The sequence below is a fragment of the Lissotriton vulgaris genome, chromosome 5 (genome assembly GCF_964263255.1).
Source record: "Lissotriton vulgaris chromosome 5, aLisVul1.2, whole genome shotgun sequence".
Taxonomy (NCBI): domain Eukaryota; kingdom Metazoa; phylum Chordata; class Amphibia; order Caudata; family Salamandridae; genus Lissotriton; species Lissotriton vulgaris.
This window is the reverse complement of record NC_141693.1, coordinates 1,513,509,051-1,513,526,705: the sequence shown is the minus strand read 5'-3', so window position 1 is coordinate 1,513,526,705 and position 17,655 is coordinate 1,513,509,051. Positions and strand designations below refer to the sequence as shown.

At 43.6% G+C, this 17,655-nt stretch overlaps 1 protein-coding gene across 3 annotated transcripts in view; it reads right to left on the bottom strand.

The window, feature by feature from the left end:
• The window catches only part of ATXN7L2 (ataxin 7 like 2), a 99,412-nt gene that overhangs the window by 8,074 nt on the left and 73,683 nt on the right, over positions 1–17,655 (bottom strand). For all 3 annotated transcript variants that reach the window (XM_086923562.1, XM_086923564.1, XM_086923563.1), the window contains exons 8-10: positions 16,144–16,339; positions 10,474–10,595; positions 6,879–7,752 (exon numbers count right to left, since the gene is read on the bottom strand). In XM_086923562.1, coding sequence (XP_086779688.1) covers positions 6,879–7,752; positions 10,474–10,595; positions 16,144–16,339 — 1,192 coding nt within the window. The remainder of the gene's footprint in view (positions 1–6,878; positions 7,753–10,473; positions 10,596–16,143; positions 16,340–17,655) is intronic.

Sequence of the window (17,655 nt, the reverse complement as noted above, 5' to 3'; positions counted from 1 at the left end):
AAGCCCTAGTCTTCCCATATCAGGCATAATCAACAAGGCTATATGTGATTACCAGTAATGAATCCACCACTTGCTGACCCACCTGGTATTGCCAAAATTACACACTAAAATGTCCCTCTGAGCTAAACACTAGGAACATCACAGCAGCACTTTACTACCATATATCCACACCCAAGCATCTGCAGAAGAAGATAGTTTGCTCCACGCCTAATGCCAGCCAATTGTAAATTCCATCTTTACTGAGAAATAATTTACTGTTACTCAGTCCTAAGCATACCCACTTGACCCTCAGGAGAAGGCATCCCACCTGTGGGCAGAACCGAAGAGGGAGCATTTGTAATAAGGCCCCGGGGGATGCCCTGTGTCAATTAGTAGTAAGAAGTGGAGAACCCCGTGGTTGTATTGATATACAGGACATGTAGCGCCAAAGCACATAGTTTTAGTATGAAAGTTGAAAGATTTGTTTTATAAAGCGCAACAATTACTTCGAGAGTGTCCTGGTGCTGAGGCAGATGGCCAGTATCGGGGCTGCTCCGTCCTACTGCTAAAACAGATGGGTTTTCAAGAGCCTGCAATAGGCGTTCTTCTCCGAGATGCATCTAAGAGGGAGAGGAAGCTTGTGCCAGTATTTAGCAGCAAGGGCCGAGTAGGCAGAACCACTCCATTTCTTTCATTTTGTGCGTAAATTATGAACAGCCTTGCTGACTAAGAACATATGGTTCTTTTAGGATCGTATTCCACCATCCTATTGAATAGATATTTGGTTGTGGACTTGGAGTACGTGGCCTGAGCCACTACAAAAAGGTACAAAGTAGTTTATTGTGTTGATTATTTAAAATCTTACAATATTACACATCTAAATGAAAAACAGTAAAAGCTATATTCATGTATAAAACCACTTAAAATGACATTGCATCAGCTTTGTAGTCAGTTAGATATTTACAGTAGGTACGACTCCTAGTTTCCTTTTAACTATTATTAGGAACTTTACAAAGGTAGCATTTAAAATGATATCATTCGAGTGCAGCCACTATCAATGCTTTGAACCTAGGTATAGAATATTTGCATAATCCAGTCTGTTGAGGTACGTTTGCCTGGGTGAAGACTTGTTCCAAATCTCCAGAAGGAGCACTGCCCCCTTGTTCTAGGCAGAAGGCATGGGTACCGGGAGACAGCTTGTTTCGGGGGTGGGCTACATTCTCGGATACTGGGACTGCGAATTTAAGCTGCCAGAGCTCCAGTCTTTATATACGCAGCCCAGCCCCTGCAAGGAGTTTTCCCGCGCACGACTGGAGTTCCGCCAGTAATCAGAGTGCGGCAGCCAGCTCCTCGAGACGCCAGAGGCACTCTAACTCTGCTGCACCTCCTCTCGTAGGACAACCTGTAGTTTCTGCTGCGGGCATGGAGAAGACGGAGTATGCACCAAGTAGTTGAGGAGAGAGTTCCCCCCACATGTCGCCTTTCCCTGTCACATGCAAGTGTTGGTCCTAAGAGACCCTATGACGTCCCTCCCCTCTTGGTTCTCTCTCTGAACCCCTCACCCGCAGGCTCCCTGCTGGTTTACTCCTGAATGAAATCATCTCCAAAGAAGAGTACGTCTGGAGTTACGGCTCCACCTCGTGACGCGCCACTTTTATATATACACGAGGGAGGAAACGCGTTTCCATAGAGAAACTATTCGAGCCCACTTTATAACAACCTGGTGAGGGGAGAGGGGGAGCAAAGAGGCACATCTAGCACTCTGAGCCCGATGCTCGCGGTGACCGGCTGCTCCTGAGCACCAGGAAGACAGAGAGGCGCTCCTCCACGCACACACGGATCAGGTGAGTCCACGTGCGCCCTGAGCTCAGGTGCACGTACGTGAGGCGCTAGGTCTCCTCGAAGCGCCCTAGAGAGGAAATAACAACAACTGACGGCAAAGTTGTTATGAGTACTTGGCGCCTTCGAACTGTCCAGTATGTACAACTTTTTATTAGTTGGACTTGCCGTTATAGGCAACTGGTCTGGCTCGTAAGTTGCCACTAGTTGTTTGAACGAATACATGAATGAATGATGAAAGAACCTCGTTGAGCACTGCAAACTGGTCCTTCTTGGCGTCTCTCTCCTGAAGAGGAGTGGCATGATGGTACCCAAACGGCAGGGCGCTGGTAGTGATTTACTTCTTGGGTGATTGCTGGGTGGACTGTGCGAGGCGGCATCCTTTAAATGGACCTCAGGACGTGTGCCCTTCCTGTGGTAGGCTCACAGTCTTCGGTGGTTGTACTTTAACGGTGCAACGAGTGAATCGATACACATTTAACAAGCACGCCATGCGCGCGTTGTGACGAACGCGCCAGCCCTTCGCGTGCACATCGCCTGGAATGAAAGAAAAACAAGGCAGCGTGACGAAGGTTCATCACGACGGCCGGCCGTAATACAGGCTACCATGTCCCGGGAGGCCGTTACAAAAGCGGATAGGGCGGCAACAGAAAACCATCCTTTCTAATGGGAAGCCAGCATTTACCATGAACGCTGACACAACCCAATAGTAAGGCGGGGCTTAGGCTCCCTTTTTGTTTACAAGATCTCTCCGAGGGCGGGGCAGCTTTGCTGCCACACCCACGAGAGACCTAAAAACAAGATGTTCTGAACAAGGTGGGATGAGTTTTAGATTTTGACATCTTCTGTAAAGCGTACTCAAAGTATACTATGCACGCTTCTCCATCGTAACAGCTCTGGTTAGTCAATAATCTACATAAGCCTAACTCAGTTTTCCTAGGTTTGCTGCCCACACATTAGGTGAACATCATGGCCATATTATTTCATTCTAAACTTCAGTACTATTAACCTATAGTGCTATTCCTTCCTCACCCCGCGATATCTTAGGATATGGGATTTATTAGCATGTTTAAATAAGGAAAATAAGACTAACGTAGTCGTGAAGTCCTTTCTTGTACATAAGCAGGAGCATTCTGCAACTTAATGTACATTCAGGTGAGTTTCCCAATGTTAGGTGTACATACTGGTCCGAGGGAACCATCTGTCTTTTGAGTTAAGAGATTAATCCCTGCGGTTTTAGGGTACTGCGGTTTTAGGGAACCTATTTATTAAAGCATCATTACAAATGTTAGATGTATACTATTTTCCTGAAGCAGGTGGTTTAATCAAGGCTTCAACCTCTAACTGCCTTGATATTTCTCAATCAGGGTTTCGACCTCGGCACAGCACCGAACTGGCCTTGGTCAATGTGGTAGATGACATGCGTATGCAAGCAGATGCAGTCCGGGCAGTAATTCTTATGCTGCTCGACCTGTCTGCCGCGTTTGATACTATCTCCCACCAGATCCTGCTACACAGATTACATTCGATCGGCATTCGGGGTATCGCCCTTGAATGGCTGAAGGACTTCCTCATAGACCGAACTCAAACAGTTAATCGTGGACCCTTTAAATCTAACACCACAGCGGTAACTAAAGGGGTTCCTCAGGGCTCCTGTCTCAGCCAGACCCTATTTAATGTGTACATCGCCCCCCTAGCGTCACTTCTTAGGAACATGGGGTTTAACTCAATTTCCTACGCAGATGATACGCAACTTCTTTTGTCTTTTGATAAAAATAACCCTAATACCCAAGATACATTTGCAAAGGGAATGAAGGCAATCTCTTCCTGGATGAGCTGCAAATTTTTGCAACTCAATACAGGTAACCGGAAATCATGCTCTTCAAAGATGCCACGAAGTTGGTGTAGCCCCCACACCCAAGCCAGTAGTCAAAAACCTTGGGGTTCTCCTAAATAACAACTTGAATATGGATGAACACATAAGCGCTACTAAACGAGCATGCTTTCACGCTCTTAGCCTACTGCGCAAAGTTTTCCATTTTCTCCCTTCTTCCACATGTAAAGCCCTGATTCATGCACTGGTTCTTAGCCGCCTAGACTTCAGCAATGCTTTGCTGATCTCCGCAAAGGAATCTGCTATTCAGAGCCTGCAGGTTGTACAAAACACGGCGGCCCGCCTTGTTAAGAGTTCCCGTATCGTACCCCCTCTCTTCCTCTACGCAAACTTCATTGGCTTCCCATTCGCAAAAGAATACACTTTAAAATCTGCTGCATAGTATTCAAAAGTTTAAACCAACTGGGACCAGCCTATCTTGCCAAAAAACTGTCCAAATACACTCCCTTGCGCACTCTTCGTTCGGAAGGGAAAGGTTTTCTTGTGATCCCCCGTATTAAACAAACCAGAATGGGAGGCAGATCCTTTTCCTATCTTGCCCCCAAATTCTGGAATGATCTTCCCCTGGACATCCGTTCTTCCCCTAACTATTTGATTTTCAGGAAAAAACTAAAAACCTTTTTGTTCTAATAATGGACCATTCCTCCACTGTCTACTACACCCCTCTTAGCACTGTCCGAGCGCGGAGATTCCCCATTTGGGGTGATTCAGGCGCTGTACAAATGACAAATAAATAAATAATAAAAATTATCATAATATCTCCAGTGACCGTTTCAAGCATCCATAGATTAATGATTCCCCAAACCCAGTCCGATGGAAACACGTTTTCTCCTCCAGGTTTCCACTCTACAAGCATTTATTTGCTACAGCACTTGCGACTACCACCCAACAATGACCCAGTCTTTAGGTCACCAGTTTGAGGATGCCTCTGGATCAGCAAGGATTCTTCGGAATGGTGTTTGCAAAGGCCTCTGAATGAGTCTCTTTGGCTGTAAAACTAGCATAGTTTTGACTGTACATTCTGGTTTGAACATGGACATTCGCAAATAACAGGAGCATGTCAGCATAATGCAGTCAAAACCTGCCTTGTGTCATCCTCTGCACATCAGGTCCCCTGATGCAACTGTTGGCGGTTATTTGCCTGGACTCCCCATTAAAAAGGCAGCAATGTCTTCTGTATAATCAAAACTGGACAAACACCTCTTGCCACACGGACTCTTGTCACTGTATTCTATCGAGAAGCAAAATTGGCCCCTCAATGCGAATTATAGATTCCTAAAACATATCTCAATGCACTTCCCTCCTTGGCCAGGAACAGGAAGCTTTGATTAATACACTTTCTTCTTACCTTTATTACAATGTCTTAATCTGCTCTTAAATGTCTTTTCATATTATGGAGATTTTGAGGTGCAGGTTTAAGGTCTGGATGCCACATTCTAAATACTAGAAGGCTTAAGGAAAATGTCCTTCACTATCATGGAGTACCTTTTCATAAGAAGTAAACAAAGCTGAACTATCTGCAAGTTCAAGCATCAGGATAACAACTTGGGTGAAGAACCTACATTGATTAAGGTCATTTGTCACAGCCGCCTTTTGTACTAGAGTATTGTATGCCATCAGATCACCTGTAGACATTGATACAGAATATACAGACACTCTGTCAAATGGAAAGTCTGTGTTGTTGTCTTCCTCAGCATCATTTGGAATAAGGTCTTTGAAAAGTGGTTTCTCCCTATCTGCTTTACTGTCAGAAGATTTCTAAACCCACCCATAAATTGATGTTCTATATAAGTGAGTAATAGCTAAAAGTGAAATATACAACAAGGCATTAGTTAGTTTGGGGAGTACAAATAAAAGTTCCACTGCTCTTAAGTTGCTGCGATCGAGTGCACCGTTGTGAGACAGCAAGGCAGAAAGGCAATTTTGAGTATCATAATTTTGAAGCACAGACCACCTTTGACACTCATGTGAAAGCACATGGTGAATTAAAGATCAGCGACTATGGTTAATGCCTCTCCTGGACTCTACGCTTTCCTTTTAACCTCAATTTAGAGGCACATCTGCTGTTCGATACTAAAAAGGTCGAGCCTAATAGTATCAAGACACATGACTCAAAGACCCCTTTTGCCTCCAAAGTTGGAGGTTTTAAAAAACATGGCAAAATAAATACTGACTGCATCCTGATTTGATACGAAGCCTGATCGCCTATGTTCAAATTGCATATAATTTTGCGGTTACAAAGAAATGTTTCCATGGACACAAGTTTTAACCGCATCCGTGCGGCGCGAATTCCCCGCCCATGCTGACTCCGCCTTGCGCGGGCGGAGTCATGACGGAACGGTTCCGTCATCAGCACAGCTCAACCGACGCTGATGACGGAACCGTTCCGTCATCAGCATCGAAGGGGTTAAAAGCCATAGCAAACTAACAGTCCTCAAAATTTTTTGCTTTTGAATACTCACATTTGTAGTAATGCCAACATAGTGTACGCTTTCCTATTCAAAGTTGTCTGATAATGTTCTGCTCAAGTCTCAAATACATACATTAATTGCACATTTCATTCCTGAAATTAGATGGCACACAAATCATTGTCGAATCACACCACCACTTGAGAGCACTGCTTTGAAAGTAAAATAATCTAGAACTACTTTGTGTAGAAAGATTAGGAATCCCTATTTCCTGTATCATTTGCTAGAACCCTGTTAGTCAACTGCTCCTGCATCATTCTTTACAACTCTCCTCCCATCCAAGATCCCGGCATCATTCCCTACAACTCAACTCGTTCTCTTACACCACTACCCTAAATTCTCCTCAAAACCAATGCTTATACCACATTCCAGACTTCTGTGCACAGCAAGCACTCCAGCATAACTCACTAAACTCCCTTTAGAGCCAGCGCACCTGCACAACTCCCAAAGTTTCCTTACGAAACATACAGTCCACACTGCCTAGAACTCTTTACAGAAAGCATTCTGCCAACATACCCAACAATGCCTCAATATCAGACACCACGACCCTTCCCTCCATGAGGGTGTGCTATCTTGAAGGCGTGAAGACATGAACACAAGACAAAAGGGTCAGAGAGCCCCCTGCTGAGACATAACAAAGCACTGAATGCCAATACATTACTGAACATGCCACTGCACAGCTGCCAAAGTTGCATCACCTTTAACGTGTTCTGCTTTTCCTCAAATCCCAGCGAGGTCCCTGGCTTCTTCCTCCGCACTGCGCAGCTAGCATCGGAGGGAGAGGTGGAGTGCTTCGGCTTCACAGACCGGCAGTATGTGGCCAGATTTTTGCGCTTTTTTGCCTCTTCTTCAGAAATGCAGTTCGGTGGTAGAGCTTTCGAGCTATTAACTGGCGACCCCCGGTTTTCCAGTGTTAAACCTTTCACCTGCTGGTGAGGGGGTCCCCGAGGGTCCAAGTGTCCCACCTTTTTTACCTTACTGCTTGGGGAGATTGTCCCATTCACAATAGAGTCAGAAGGAGGCTTAGTCTGTGAAGGGTAGGATGAGGGCGATGGAGCAGGCGAAATAGAGGAGGAGGTCCGTATGATGGAAGGCTTCACCTTCCCAGGATCCAGAATGCAGTTCCTTTTGTGAGACGAAGGACTGTGGGTAGGGTCGGAAGACTGTTTGCGTTTTCGTGATAGGTGTTCAGTATCATGACTGCTTCCATCCTTTACCTTGGAGGAGCGACTGGACTTGTTTGAAGGGAGTCTGCTGAAGGAAGGAGATGGGGTGTTAGCTGGTAGCGGAGAGGTAATAGAGTGGCTGTTGCCACCAGTAGAGTCCGACAGGCTGCATGCAGCAGCGGCGTGCGGAGAAGCAGCTACATAGCTGAGGGAAGGATGGAGCCTAGTCTCCTTGTTACAGGTAGCCAAAGTCACAGAGGAAGACACGGTCCTGGGAGGATTTCCATGGGAAGCTCCAGTAACAAGGACAGTGCTAGAGTTCGGGGAAGGGCGGCCTGTAGATGATACAGGGACAGAAGATGCAGTCGTAGGAGGCAGCTGAAGATCTGTTGCTGGAGGTATTTTCCTAGAAAGAAAGAAACATTAATTGCAAGCAGTTATATCCCACAACACTCTACCATCATTAAGGTGAGAAATACTTCGATATTTACTGACCTGTAAGTGTTCCTCAAAATATTGATACATTGCATTGTCTTGACACCAGGGGTCAAAGCATGTGAATATGTTCACAATTCAGTTCTGGAGAATTTGCAAACCATTAATATTTAGTAAATAGGACTGAACTCCTCCATAGCTGCTTCGTGCAAGTGCATAATTGAACCACCATTAAATCAGCCAGGAGAGGTTATGCTTTTGTGTAAGTGCATTTAAAGCAAAATGTCTGAGTGTTCTTTCAATAGCTCACCTGTGTGTGTTTGCAATACACTTGCCTTCAGCACTTTATTTTCTTCTGTCCACACAATGGAAGCAAATCACTTTTCTAAAGTAGTGCATATTGGTCTGTTGGGACCCTGGTAAGAAACAGTGAGTAAGAAAGGACGCAGCCTGGGTTACATTCTCAATATCCTTCACCACGCAAGGTTAGGAGTTGGAAAAGTGGGAGTGTAGGATAGGAAATAAAGACTAAATCACTAGCTGAAGGGGATTCACTCAGTTTTGTGTTGGGCCTTAATTCTGAATGGACTACAGTAGCACAAGTATTTAAACCCTTCGACCCTATAGTTAAGAGCCTGGCAACAAATCTTGTAGTTTTCTCACTTTTCCGGTTCCAATGAGTTTGCCACTTGCTTCCCTTGGAGTCCCTCAGGTTCACCAATTAACTATTCAGTACTAACTTCTCTGTTTCTGCATTTGTCTTGGCTGGATGCTGTAGCACAAACTTCTGGTTTATCACTCCTTTAAGTCTTGGACAATTCTTGGATGGTGTGAGGGCTCATCACAGGTCCACCCACCTTGAAGTTTGGTAAATTGTTCTAATATATCGTCCTAACATTGTGGTTCCTTTTCCTTTCCTCCGGTTTCTGTGGAATGTGATTGAATCGGCACATGCCGATGATGGATTTCTGTGTCGGTCTCCTTTAACCCTTTTTTCCTTGCTTCTCTATAGGTTGCGCTATTAACATGATAGCTATTAGTCTGAGAACAGAAGGGAGGACTAAGATTCTTAGAAGGTCCATTTCCTTCAATCCAGCTTAATAGCTTTTAGTGTTGGTACTGCCACATATCTTCTCTCCCTCACCTCTATATCTGGCAGGAGAACAGAGGCTTGTACTGCTATTTTTGCTTGGCCAAGCCCATCAATATAGATATAGCTGGACAGTCAGTAGTTACTTGACAGAACCGTAAGTGTGGGCACCACTGGTTTGCAATAGCTGCCAATAATACTATCTAATTCATTAACCAAGATGCTACTTTTGGACATTTTACTTTCTAGTGGTAGAAACGTTGAGCAGGTTGGGTTTCATTTAGGGAGTGGTAGGGGTAAGAAACGCACACACAAAACACAGTAAATAACACACAGCAATCTCACAGTAAGTAGCATCATGTACAAAATAATTGACTTTGGAGCAGTTAAAATACAATGTATTCATAAAAAATGATAAAAGCCTGACTAGGGCGGATATGCATTTCTAATGTTGACGCACTAGGGAGCGTTGGGTGTTGTCTGAAACACTTTAGGATTTCGACAGGTTTGTAAACACTATTTCCTCAACGGGACAGAGGTTCCAGGATACATGGGTGCAACATATTTATCCCTCCGTTTTACGGTCTCTGGATGAAAGACTGGACCAATGAACGGTGTTTGCTGAATAGCGAGCCAAAATAGCCCAACACTATTAAAAAAAAATAATAATCGCAAGCAAATAATGAGATTCAAGCAAAATATGTACTAGTGCAGTCCTAGTGTACAGTTACAAAATGCTACATTAGGATAATTTGGTATTGCTAAAGAGAAAGTACTATCTTGCCCGTAGAAATTGTAAATTAGCCTTGCCTCTATCAGAAGCGAAGAACCTGTTTACTGGCAAGCGGAATTTCACTGCAGAAACAGGATGCAACTAGGCACAAATTACCCAATCTCCACTGACCAATCCACCTAGGTTTTCAGTGGTTTATCAATGGATCAAAATGGGACTCAAGTCAACAAATGAAATAAAACTCCAATCACAACTCGTCACACTAATTTGTCTCTCAGCCTGCATAACTGTATAGCCTAATTTGAGGAGTGTCCAAAGAAGCTCACAATCAGTTTCCTACACTTGAAGCACATTCTTTGTCCTTCAAAAAGGGCTATGGTGCCCAAACGGAATGCACTGTGCTAGCCTTTGCAAGAAAGACTCCTGCTGTTAAAGAAGAAAAATGTGTACAGAGTAGAGGAAATGTAGTGTGCACGAAGAGGGCAATAGCACTTAGCAAGCAGAACTCTCTGTACACACAGAAAAAAGTCTATTAGTGCATTTTGAAGGAATTTCGAACAACCACCAGGTGGTGGGTTTGTATAACTACTGTTTTACCTACTCTATCCTGATGGTAGAAATGATGAATGAGAGAAACTCTTGAAACGTGCAGAGAAGTAGGCACAGAATGAGCAGGTAAGCAGTCTGTGTCGTGTGGATATAATGCAACGTAAGGTGTAAAAGGGCACTAGGGCAGCGCCGGGACACCCCCGGTGGGGGGGGGGTAGCCGTGCGCTCTATCAAATTCCATAAATGAATAAATAAACAAACAAACATGGATGCAGTGTTCGGGAAAGAAGCATTTTAAAAAGGGGGGGGGGGGAACTTACTTCCACATGTGAGATGTGAGGTGTCTCTCAAGCATGGAGCTGAGTGCAGAGCAGAAGCGATCCAGTCGTCTATTAAAAAGGTGACACCCAGGACTCACTGTACGGCTCCCAAAGGTACAGACCTGTGAGGAAGAGCAAGAGACATGATGTAAATAATGCACTGTGTGTGCTCAAAGATGAAGGACACGTACTTTACTTTTACATTCACCCTGGCAAGGCACATGAACAAACAGAAACAATACCGACACACACACAAAAGAAAATGTGCCACAAAACACTCACCACCAACGATACCACAGAAAGCACACACATCTCGTCCACCCGTCATGAACACTAAACATACTTACCTACCATCGCTGCGATTCACAAAAACATAATTTTCGGCATGACAAATCAACGCTTCTCAACAGAAAACATGCACACACATTTACTACACATCCACCACGAAATACATACACAATATCTGCACAAGAACTTCAACCACATCCACCTACTACTGAATGCTTTGGAACTAAACAACTTCCTTGCTGAACTATTACCAACATATCTAATGCTTCCACTAGTGCATGAACACATGCACCCTATAAACACATTTAACACCCAACAAACCCACCTCACAGTAAGACCACATTAAGAACACCTAACATACCGACAGCATTCTCGTCAACCACTGTGAACAGGTACGCACAAATAAAAAAACCAAAAAACGACCTCGCCAAGCGGCTACAGACATGAGTAAACATAACATTACAGACATATACCTTATCACCATTTGCAAATGCATGGCCGTCCAATCCTTCGTTGCACGTGCTAGCAACTGCACTTAGGCTGCATGAACGCATCAAACCTTCACCATATTACATGCATACATCTTTTTATATGCATATGCACCACAAAGGTATCCTAGTCCAAAATATCGCCTACTTACATAAAAGATTAATTCTCTCCAAACAATTCCACATTACTTCTCTTCCTAAGTAAGGCTAGGAATCTACATCATTCAAAGGCATGTTGCTAACATTAAGGAGTGCAGGCATGCACAAAACACACCTCACCCTTCCGAATGCCAGTTGATACACAATGTACATTCTACTATGAAATACAATTCAGGGGCCATAATAACTCAAGCTACCTTATGAAAAACCCTTCTACAGTGAAAAAAGGCAATACAAAAATATGGTGCTTTCTGTATACAATGAATCTTTGAGCTAAACAATTTTAAGTAGATGATTCAGTATACTATTTAGATATAAAATAGTTAACCAGGCCTTGTAATACAAAGACTTCTTAGTAGGCGAAATTATAAGAACCAGCAACAGCATGATGTGAAAGATAAATATACCTCTGGGCGGACACAAAATCCAGTCTAGGTATATTTACAGAATTGGTAGCAGTGCACGATCAAGCCAGAACCAAAAAGAGAGTACACCAAGATACCATAGCACACTATCTTGATTCACTCACATTGCTCATCTGCTGTTCCTAAATAGCCTTATACAATGCAACCGTCCACCTCCTTGTGGATGCAGTGTGCTGCCCACCATGCTGCTTCATGCAAATTCTTCCACCGCCCCACTCAGTTTACCTCCCAAATGTCTCAACTTAGAACCAGTCTTCCCCTAATCACCTGATAGAACCATTCACGCACATACCCATAGTAATCCTCATTTAATTCTGCCATAGTTCCTTAAACAAAAACCACCAACAGTCATCTATGCAGTTCCACATGCTCTCCAATAGCCTCCCTGCCCATAGGCAGAATGCCATTTCTCTTTTCTGCATGCAGATGTTTTTCTCTCCCAGAAATAATCACCTGCTCCAACACGCTGTCCTTCCACTCTCCCTACTGTACAGAAAGTGCTCCTCGGACTAGGTTGTCAAAATATTCAATTTTTTAGTCCGATTGGGGTTCCGGAAGTCTTAAGGACAGCTAAATGATGTAACAATGGCATTCCTCTGAACTACGTCTCCTTGCAGATATTACATTCGAGGTCAATTCAGTCACGTTAGTGACCTTGGATGTTGAAAGCTTATATACAAGCATCCCCCAGGACGATACCATCAAAGTCCTGGGCAAGGCACTGGACTCAATCGAATGGGAATATCAAACACCGAAAAAATTCATTATCGATTGTGCAACAATAGCACTCAAAGAAAATTTCTTCTCTTTCAAGGATAAGTTGTTCCTCCAATGCTCAGGGACCTCGATGGGCAGTACTTTTGCCCCAAGTGTGGCTGGGCTGTACGTGGCGGATTTTGAAGCCCAGCACATTCTCCCCCCAACTGCAAAATTTGGCTCGTCAATGCTTTTATGGAAGCGTTACATTGACGATATCCTGCTGTTATGGACAGGCAGTGAGAGTAACATGGAGTCCTTTCTGATGTGGATCAACACCCTAGACCACAATCTGAGATTTACCAACACCACAAGTAAAACAAACATTGTCTTCCTGGATGTACTAATTACGATAACTGGCACATGTCTAACCACTAAAACTCATCATAAGCCAACAGCAAAGAACAATCTATTAGAATTCAGCAGCTTTCATCCCCGTCCCTTAAAGGAGAACCTTCCTTATGGGCAATACCTTAGGTTAAGGCGTAATTGTAGTACTATAACTGACTTCAAGGAACAAGCCTCTGGCCTAACTGAAAAACTAAAAGACAGGGGATATCCTCCCTCCATCCTTAGCAAGGGCTTTAAGAGAGCTAGAAATCAGCCGAGAGAAGTCTTGCTGGAAGAAAAAACCAACAACCAAGAACTGGTACCACTCACTTGTGTGACAACATTCAATGGGCTGTCAAACTATATGAAAAAAACTATAAACAAACATTGGAGTATCATAAAATCAGCAAAAAAAGATTGGGAAAAACCTTTGTTTTCTTTCAAAAAAGGTCAGAGCCTAAGAGATGCTCTGGTTCACACTCGTCCAAAACAGAAGACTGACCCTCAGACATCCTCAGTCACAACAGCATGGGGCCTCCCTCCTATCACAGGGCACTATCCGTGCTCAGACTGTAGCATATGCCACTTAACAGAGGCCTCGAAATCACTTTTGATGGAACCAGGAAAAATCTGGACACAAGTAGCACATACGAACTGCAATTCAAACAATGTGGTGTACTTAATAACGTGTCCCTGCTCTTTACGCTACATCGGCATGACACCAAGAAAAGTGAAACAGCGCATTGGTGAGCACCGGAGCAATATACGATGCAAGAAAGCAACGACAAAACTGAGCCGACATTATTTGGAACACAATCATACCCCCAATGATATGAAATGGACAATAATTGAAAAAATCACTGGTACCACAAACATCCCTAGCAGACTTTTTGAGAAAGAACAGCGGTGGGTGTACCGTCTAGGTACTAACATCATTGGGCTCAATGATGATATCCCGTGGAATACAGTCCTAAACTGACACCCCACCACCTGTACTAATATATGCTAGTTCACTAACAGTCCCCGCAAGGCTAAATGAGAAACCCAGTAAAAGTTATTACCTGTAAGATTCGTCTGATGAGTAGCGCACAATCCACATTATTGATACTAGAAACTAACATTCTGGTGTTACGTATAGCTAATGGATTATGAAATCCCCATTAACATATGAATATGCATATCTAATCAATGGATAACGATGTTATTTCACTATCCGCTCCCTTGCGCTCCCTTGTGTGCTGTTATATGCAGATTTCAACAAATAGGGAAGCATAGTTAAACCTATTTACACCCATGATAAAATCGAGTGTATTTCAAGCAGCTAAGAAACAATCGAATGTTTCTTGCTGTCTTGTGTTTACATCCTCGAATTCAATGATTGGATAATGGATCCAAGCCTCCATCTGGAGACATATCGTAATGTTCCCAATAGAAACTAGCGCATCCAAGCCTCGGTTTCGCCCAACCCCGCCCACGGGGAAGAACACCCTGGCCTCACTCGGGTGCAGCCACGCCCACCCGGAAGAGCGCCAACAACGTTACACAGGCTATTAGAACGGACCCACCGGCCCCGCTCTCCATCGTCGGGGTCCGGTTGAGGAAGTACTAGGTGTACAAGTGGGCTGCGAGTGCTGAGGGCGTGAGTAATACTGCAATGGCGATCGGACAGAAACCACGCAATTAAGCTAAGTCGAATGCGATTCTGAATATTTCTAGCCTATTTTCTTTATCCTTAGGATGTGCCAGGGACACTCCAACCCCCCTCCTGAGACCCATGGTGCAGAGAGCGCCAAACTTTAAAGTGAGATTTGTAATTTTATATGAAACTTATTGTTGGGGGTCACTGACTCTTTGTCCATTGATCCCCTGAAACACTTACACGGTGTGATTTTAACCCCTATTAAGCCACTGATGGCCTTTTTAAATCACCTTTGTCACTACACTTCCCAGAACTAGAGTTATCATCCCCAGAAGGGTTTGCGGATGGTGTTTAATTCTAGTAGCTAGTTTGGGAACACATTTGCTGCCACTTATTTGGAGCACCATGAACAGAAAAACGTTATGGCACAGCTCTACAAATAATTGTTTGTTTGTCTTATGTGTCTGTTTGTATTCTTGTTCCACAGGTGCCGATACACTCCATAACTAGGAGTGATTTTTCGGAATGAGCATTTCGCTCTTCCATTTTTATGTACTTTAACACCTTTTTCATTAATTTTTCACTTTCACGCCCCCAGGTTAGGGTGGACGATTAGAGAGTCCATACCGCCGGGGTTTATCATTGTCCTGACGAATGCCTAGGTAAATTAAAACCACCCCTAAGGCTGAAACATGTTGACTAAGTTAAATCTGAATTAAACCATCCATTACCTTTGGCATTATAATTCAGACACATAGAACCCTTTTACTTGTGTCCTAGGGATCACTAATAAACTTTTTTTAGATACCCTTTAGACACTTTTTAAGTTTAAATTAACCTCACAACACACCCTTCACACAAACCAGCTCCGCAGTCTCCTGGCGTCGCAGCACACCGAAGAGGCATTAGGTCTCTTCGGTGGGGCCCGATGATGAAGCATGACACTGGCCAGGTCGGTGTGTGAGGGCTTTCTTTTCAAACCCTAATAGGGTGCGAACTCCACGAGTCGTTTGGCTCCATCTAAGTGGCTTATAAGAGACCTCAACCTCTCTTCTTTTGTTTATTGACATATAATTGGGGATTAAGAGAGAGTGTTCTTGTACTTCCCTACCTCTCCCATTGTTATTCTATTCCTCTGAAATCAACATGAAGGAACCACATATTTGGGTACCGTTCCGGCTGCACAGCCAAATCCAGAACTGTACGAATCCAATAAATCAAGTTAACCAATTAATCTTCTTGTTAATCCTTATTTCATTTCATATTCTTCACCATATTTCACTCTGTATTCGTCGATTTATTTTACTCCTACATCTGCCATACGTAGTTGTTAACACAAACGCAGGAGAATTGCATGTTACCGCAGGTCACAAATTTTATTTTACCTAATGCATTTCGGGATTGGTTCCCTTCTTCAGGGGTATCGTGACATGTATAAATAAAGGCTCAGCCACCGAAATTGCCGCATCATATCAGCACTAAATTACACCGTATCCTCAAACTCCATCGTGACTGACATTACACCTCTAAGATAAATGCCACTAGAAAGCTTTTAAGGAATTAAGAACACCCGTGACAAACTTACTGCCTGAGGCCGAGGCTGGTGAGCCGCATAGTGGCAGTCCGGCCTTTCCAAATCCTCTGGCTTTTCTTCCTCGCTCTCCTCACTTGACAGACGACTGCTGCTTCTGGCCATGGAGAAGGGGTAATAGAGGCCTGACTCTGCATTGCCTGGGGGTGGAGGTACATCCTCTGTGTCGCTCTCGGAGGAAAGCCTTGATCTAGAAACACAAACTACTAGTAAGGACATATGAACTGGACTTGCCTTCTCAGGCAAACTCTTACTCAACCCATGCGACACAATAGTCCCACTCTAGCCCCCACAGCCTTCCATTACTAGCTCATGTCATATCTATAACAGTATCTGTCCCTCTTTTTGTTTATAATAGTTCTAGAACAGCACACTAGGCCTTCTGCCTCTCTGACAACAACAACAAGGAATGGTAATGCGAAAAGCTCTGGCTCTGCAAGAATGTTGTATGTCAATGAAAATAATTAAAGTAAATATCAAAGGAATCAATATGGATTTGTGTGGGAACAAAGAACTGTAGAATAACATTGGTTCGGGTTAAAAATAAAATAAAATCAGATGTACTGTCTAGCCAGACCTAAAAATCCATCCGAGTTAATGACTGACCTCTTCCCATTTGCGCTCCTGCTAGAGAAAAACTAACAAATGATCTGGTTATCGAAGACACTTTAATAGCGTTACAATGATGTTTGTGACCCTGAAAGTTCAAGCTCAGGCAGCTGGATAAATAAACAAAATTATCACAGCTGTGTAGGATAATAATTTTTGGGTGGAAGCAGACAATTTTTGCCCAATCAAAACAGGTTTTCCCGATCCCCAACATTTCTATTGGGGAATATCAGGGTCAAAGCCCTTCTCTAGTAATGCTCTCATAATTGTATGGTGACACCTACCAGTGTCAAGCTAGACCATGAAAAAGGAAATTTATTATTTGTGGCACAGTTTCGAAAAACAGGGACCCTAGGCATCACTACAGATATTTTAGTAAGCACCTGGACAATTCCCAATTTGTGTACATCAGTTACTTGTCAGGCTTTCCTTTCCACTCCCCCAATTCGTCATCCTTCAGTTTCATGGGCTCAATTCACTAGTCATAGCACATTTCACTAAACTGACTGCTCCTTTACCCTCATCTACATAAAGGGATACCAAAAACATCACCTGTTCGGTCCCCAAAAGTAAATCTCGTCTTAATCTGTTTTATGAGAATCATTTAAAAAAAATCCTTATCAAGCAGTCGCATGGAAAGTGGGCAAGGAATGAGTGTGTTTGGAGGTGGGCGAAGAGAGTAGTATTGGGGAGAGAAGAGTTTGTGGTATGTGTCGCTTTCCATATGCAGGGACTGAGCTGGAAGCAAAAGATATCACCCTAAAGTAAACCAGATTATGCTCCACTGCCCTGTCCTTAGGCCCATTAGCTGTGGTAGCCCTTTGTGAATGTAGTACTACTGTTAGACCCTCTGGCACCTCATGATTTGTGAGGACACAAGGAGACATACATATAACA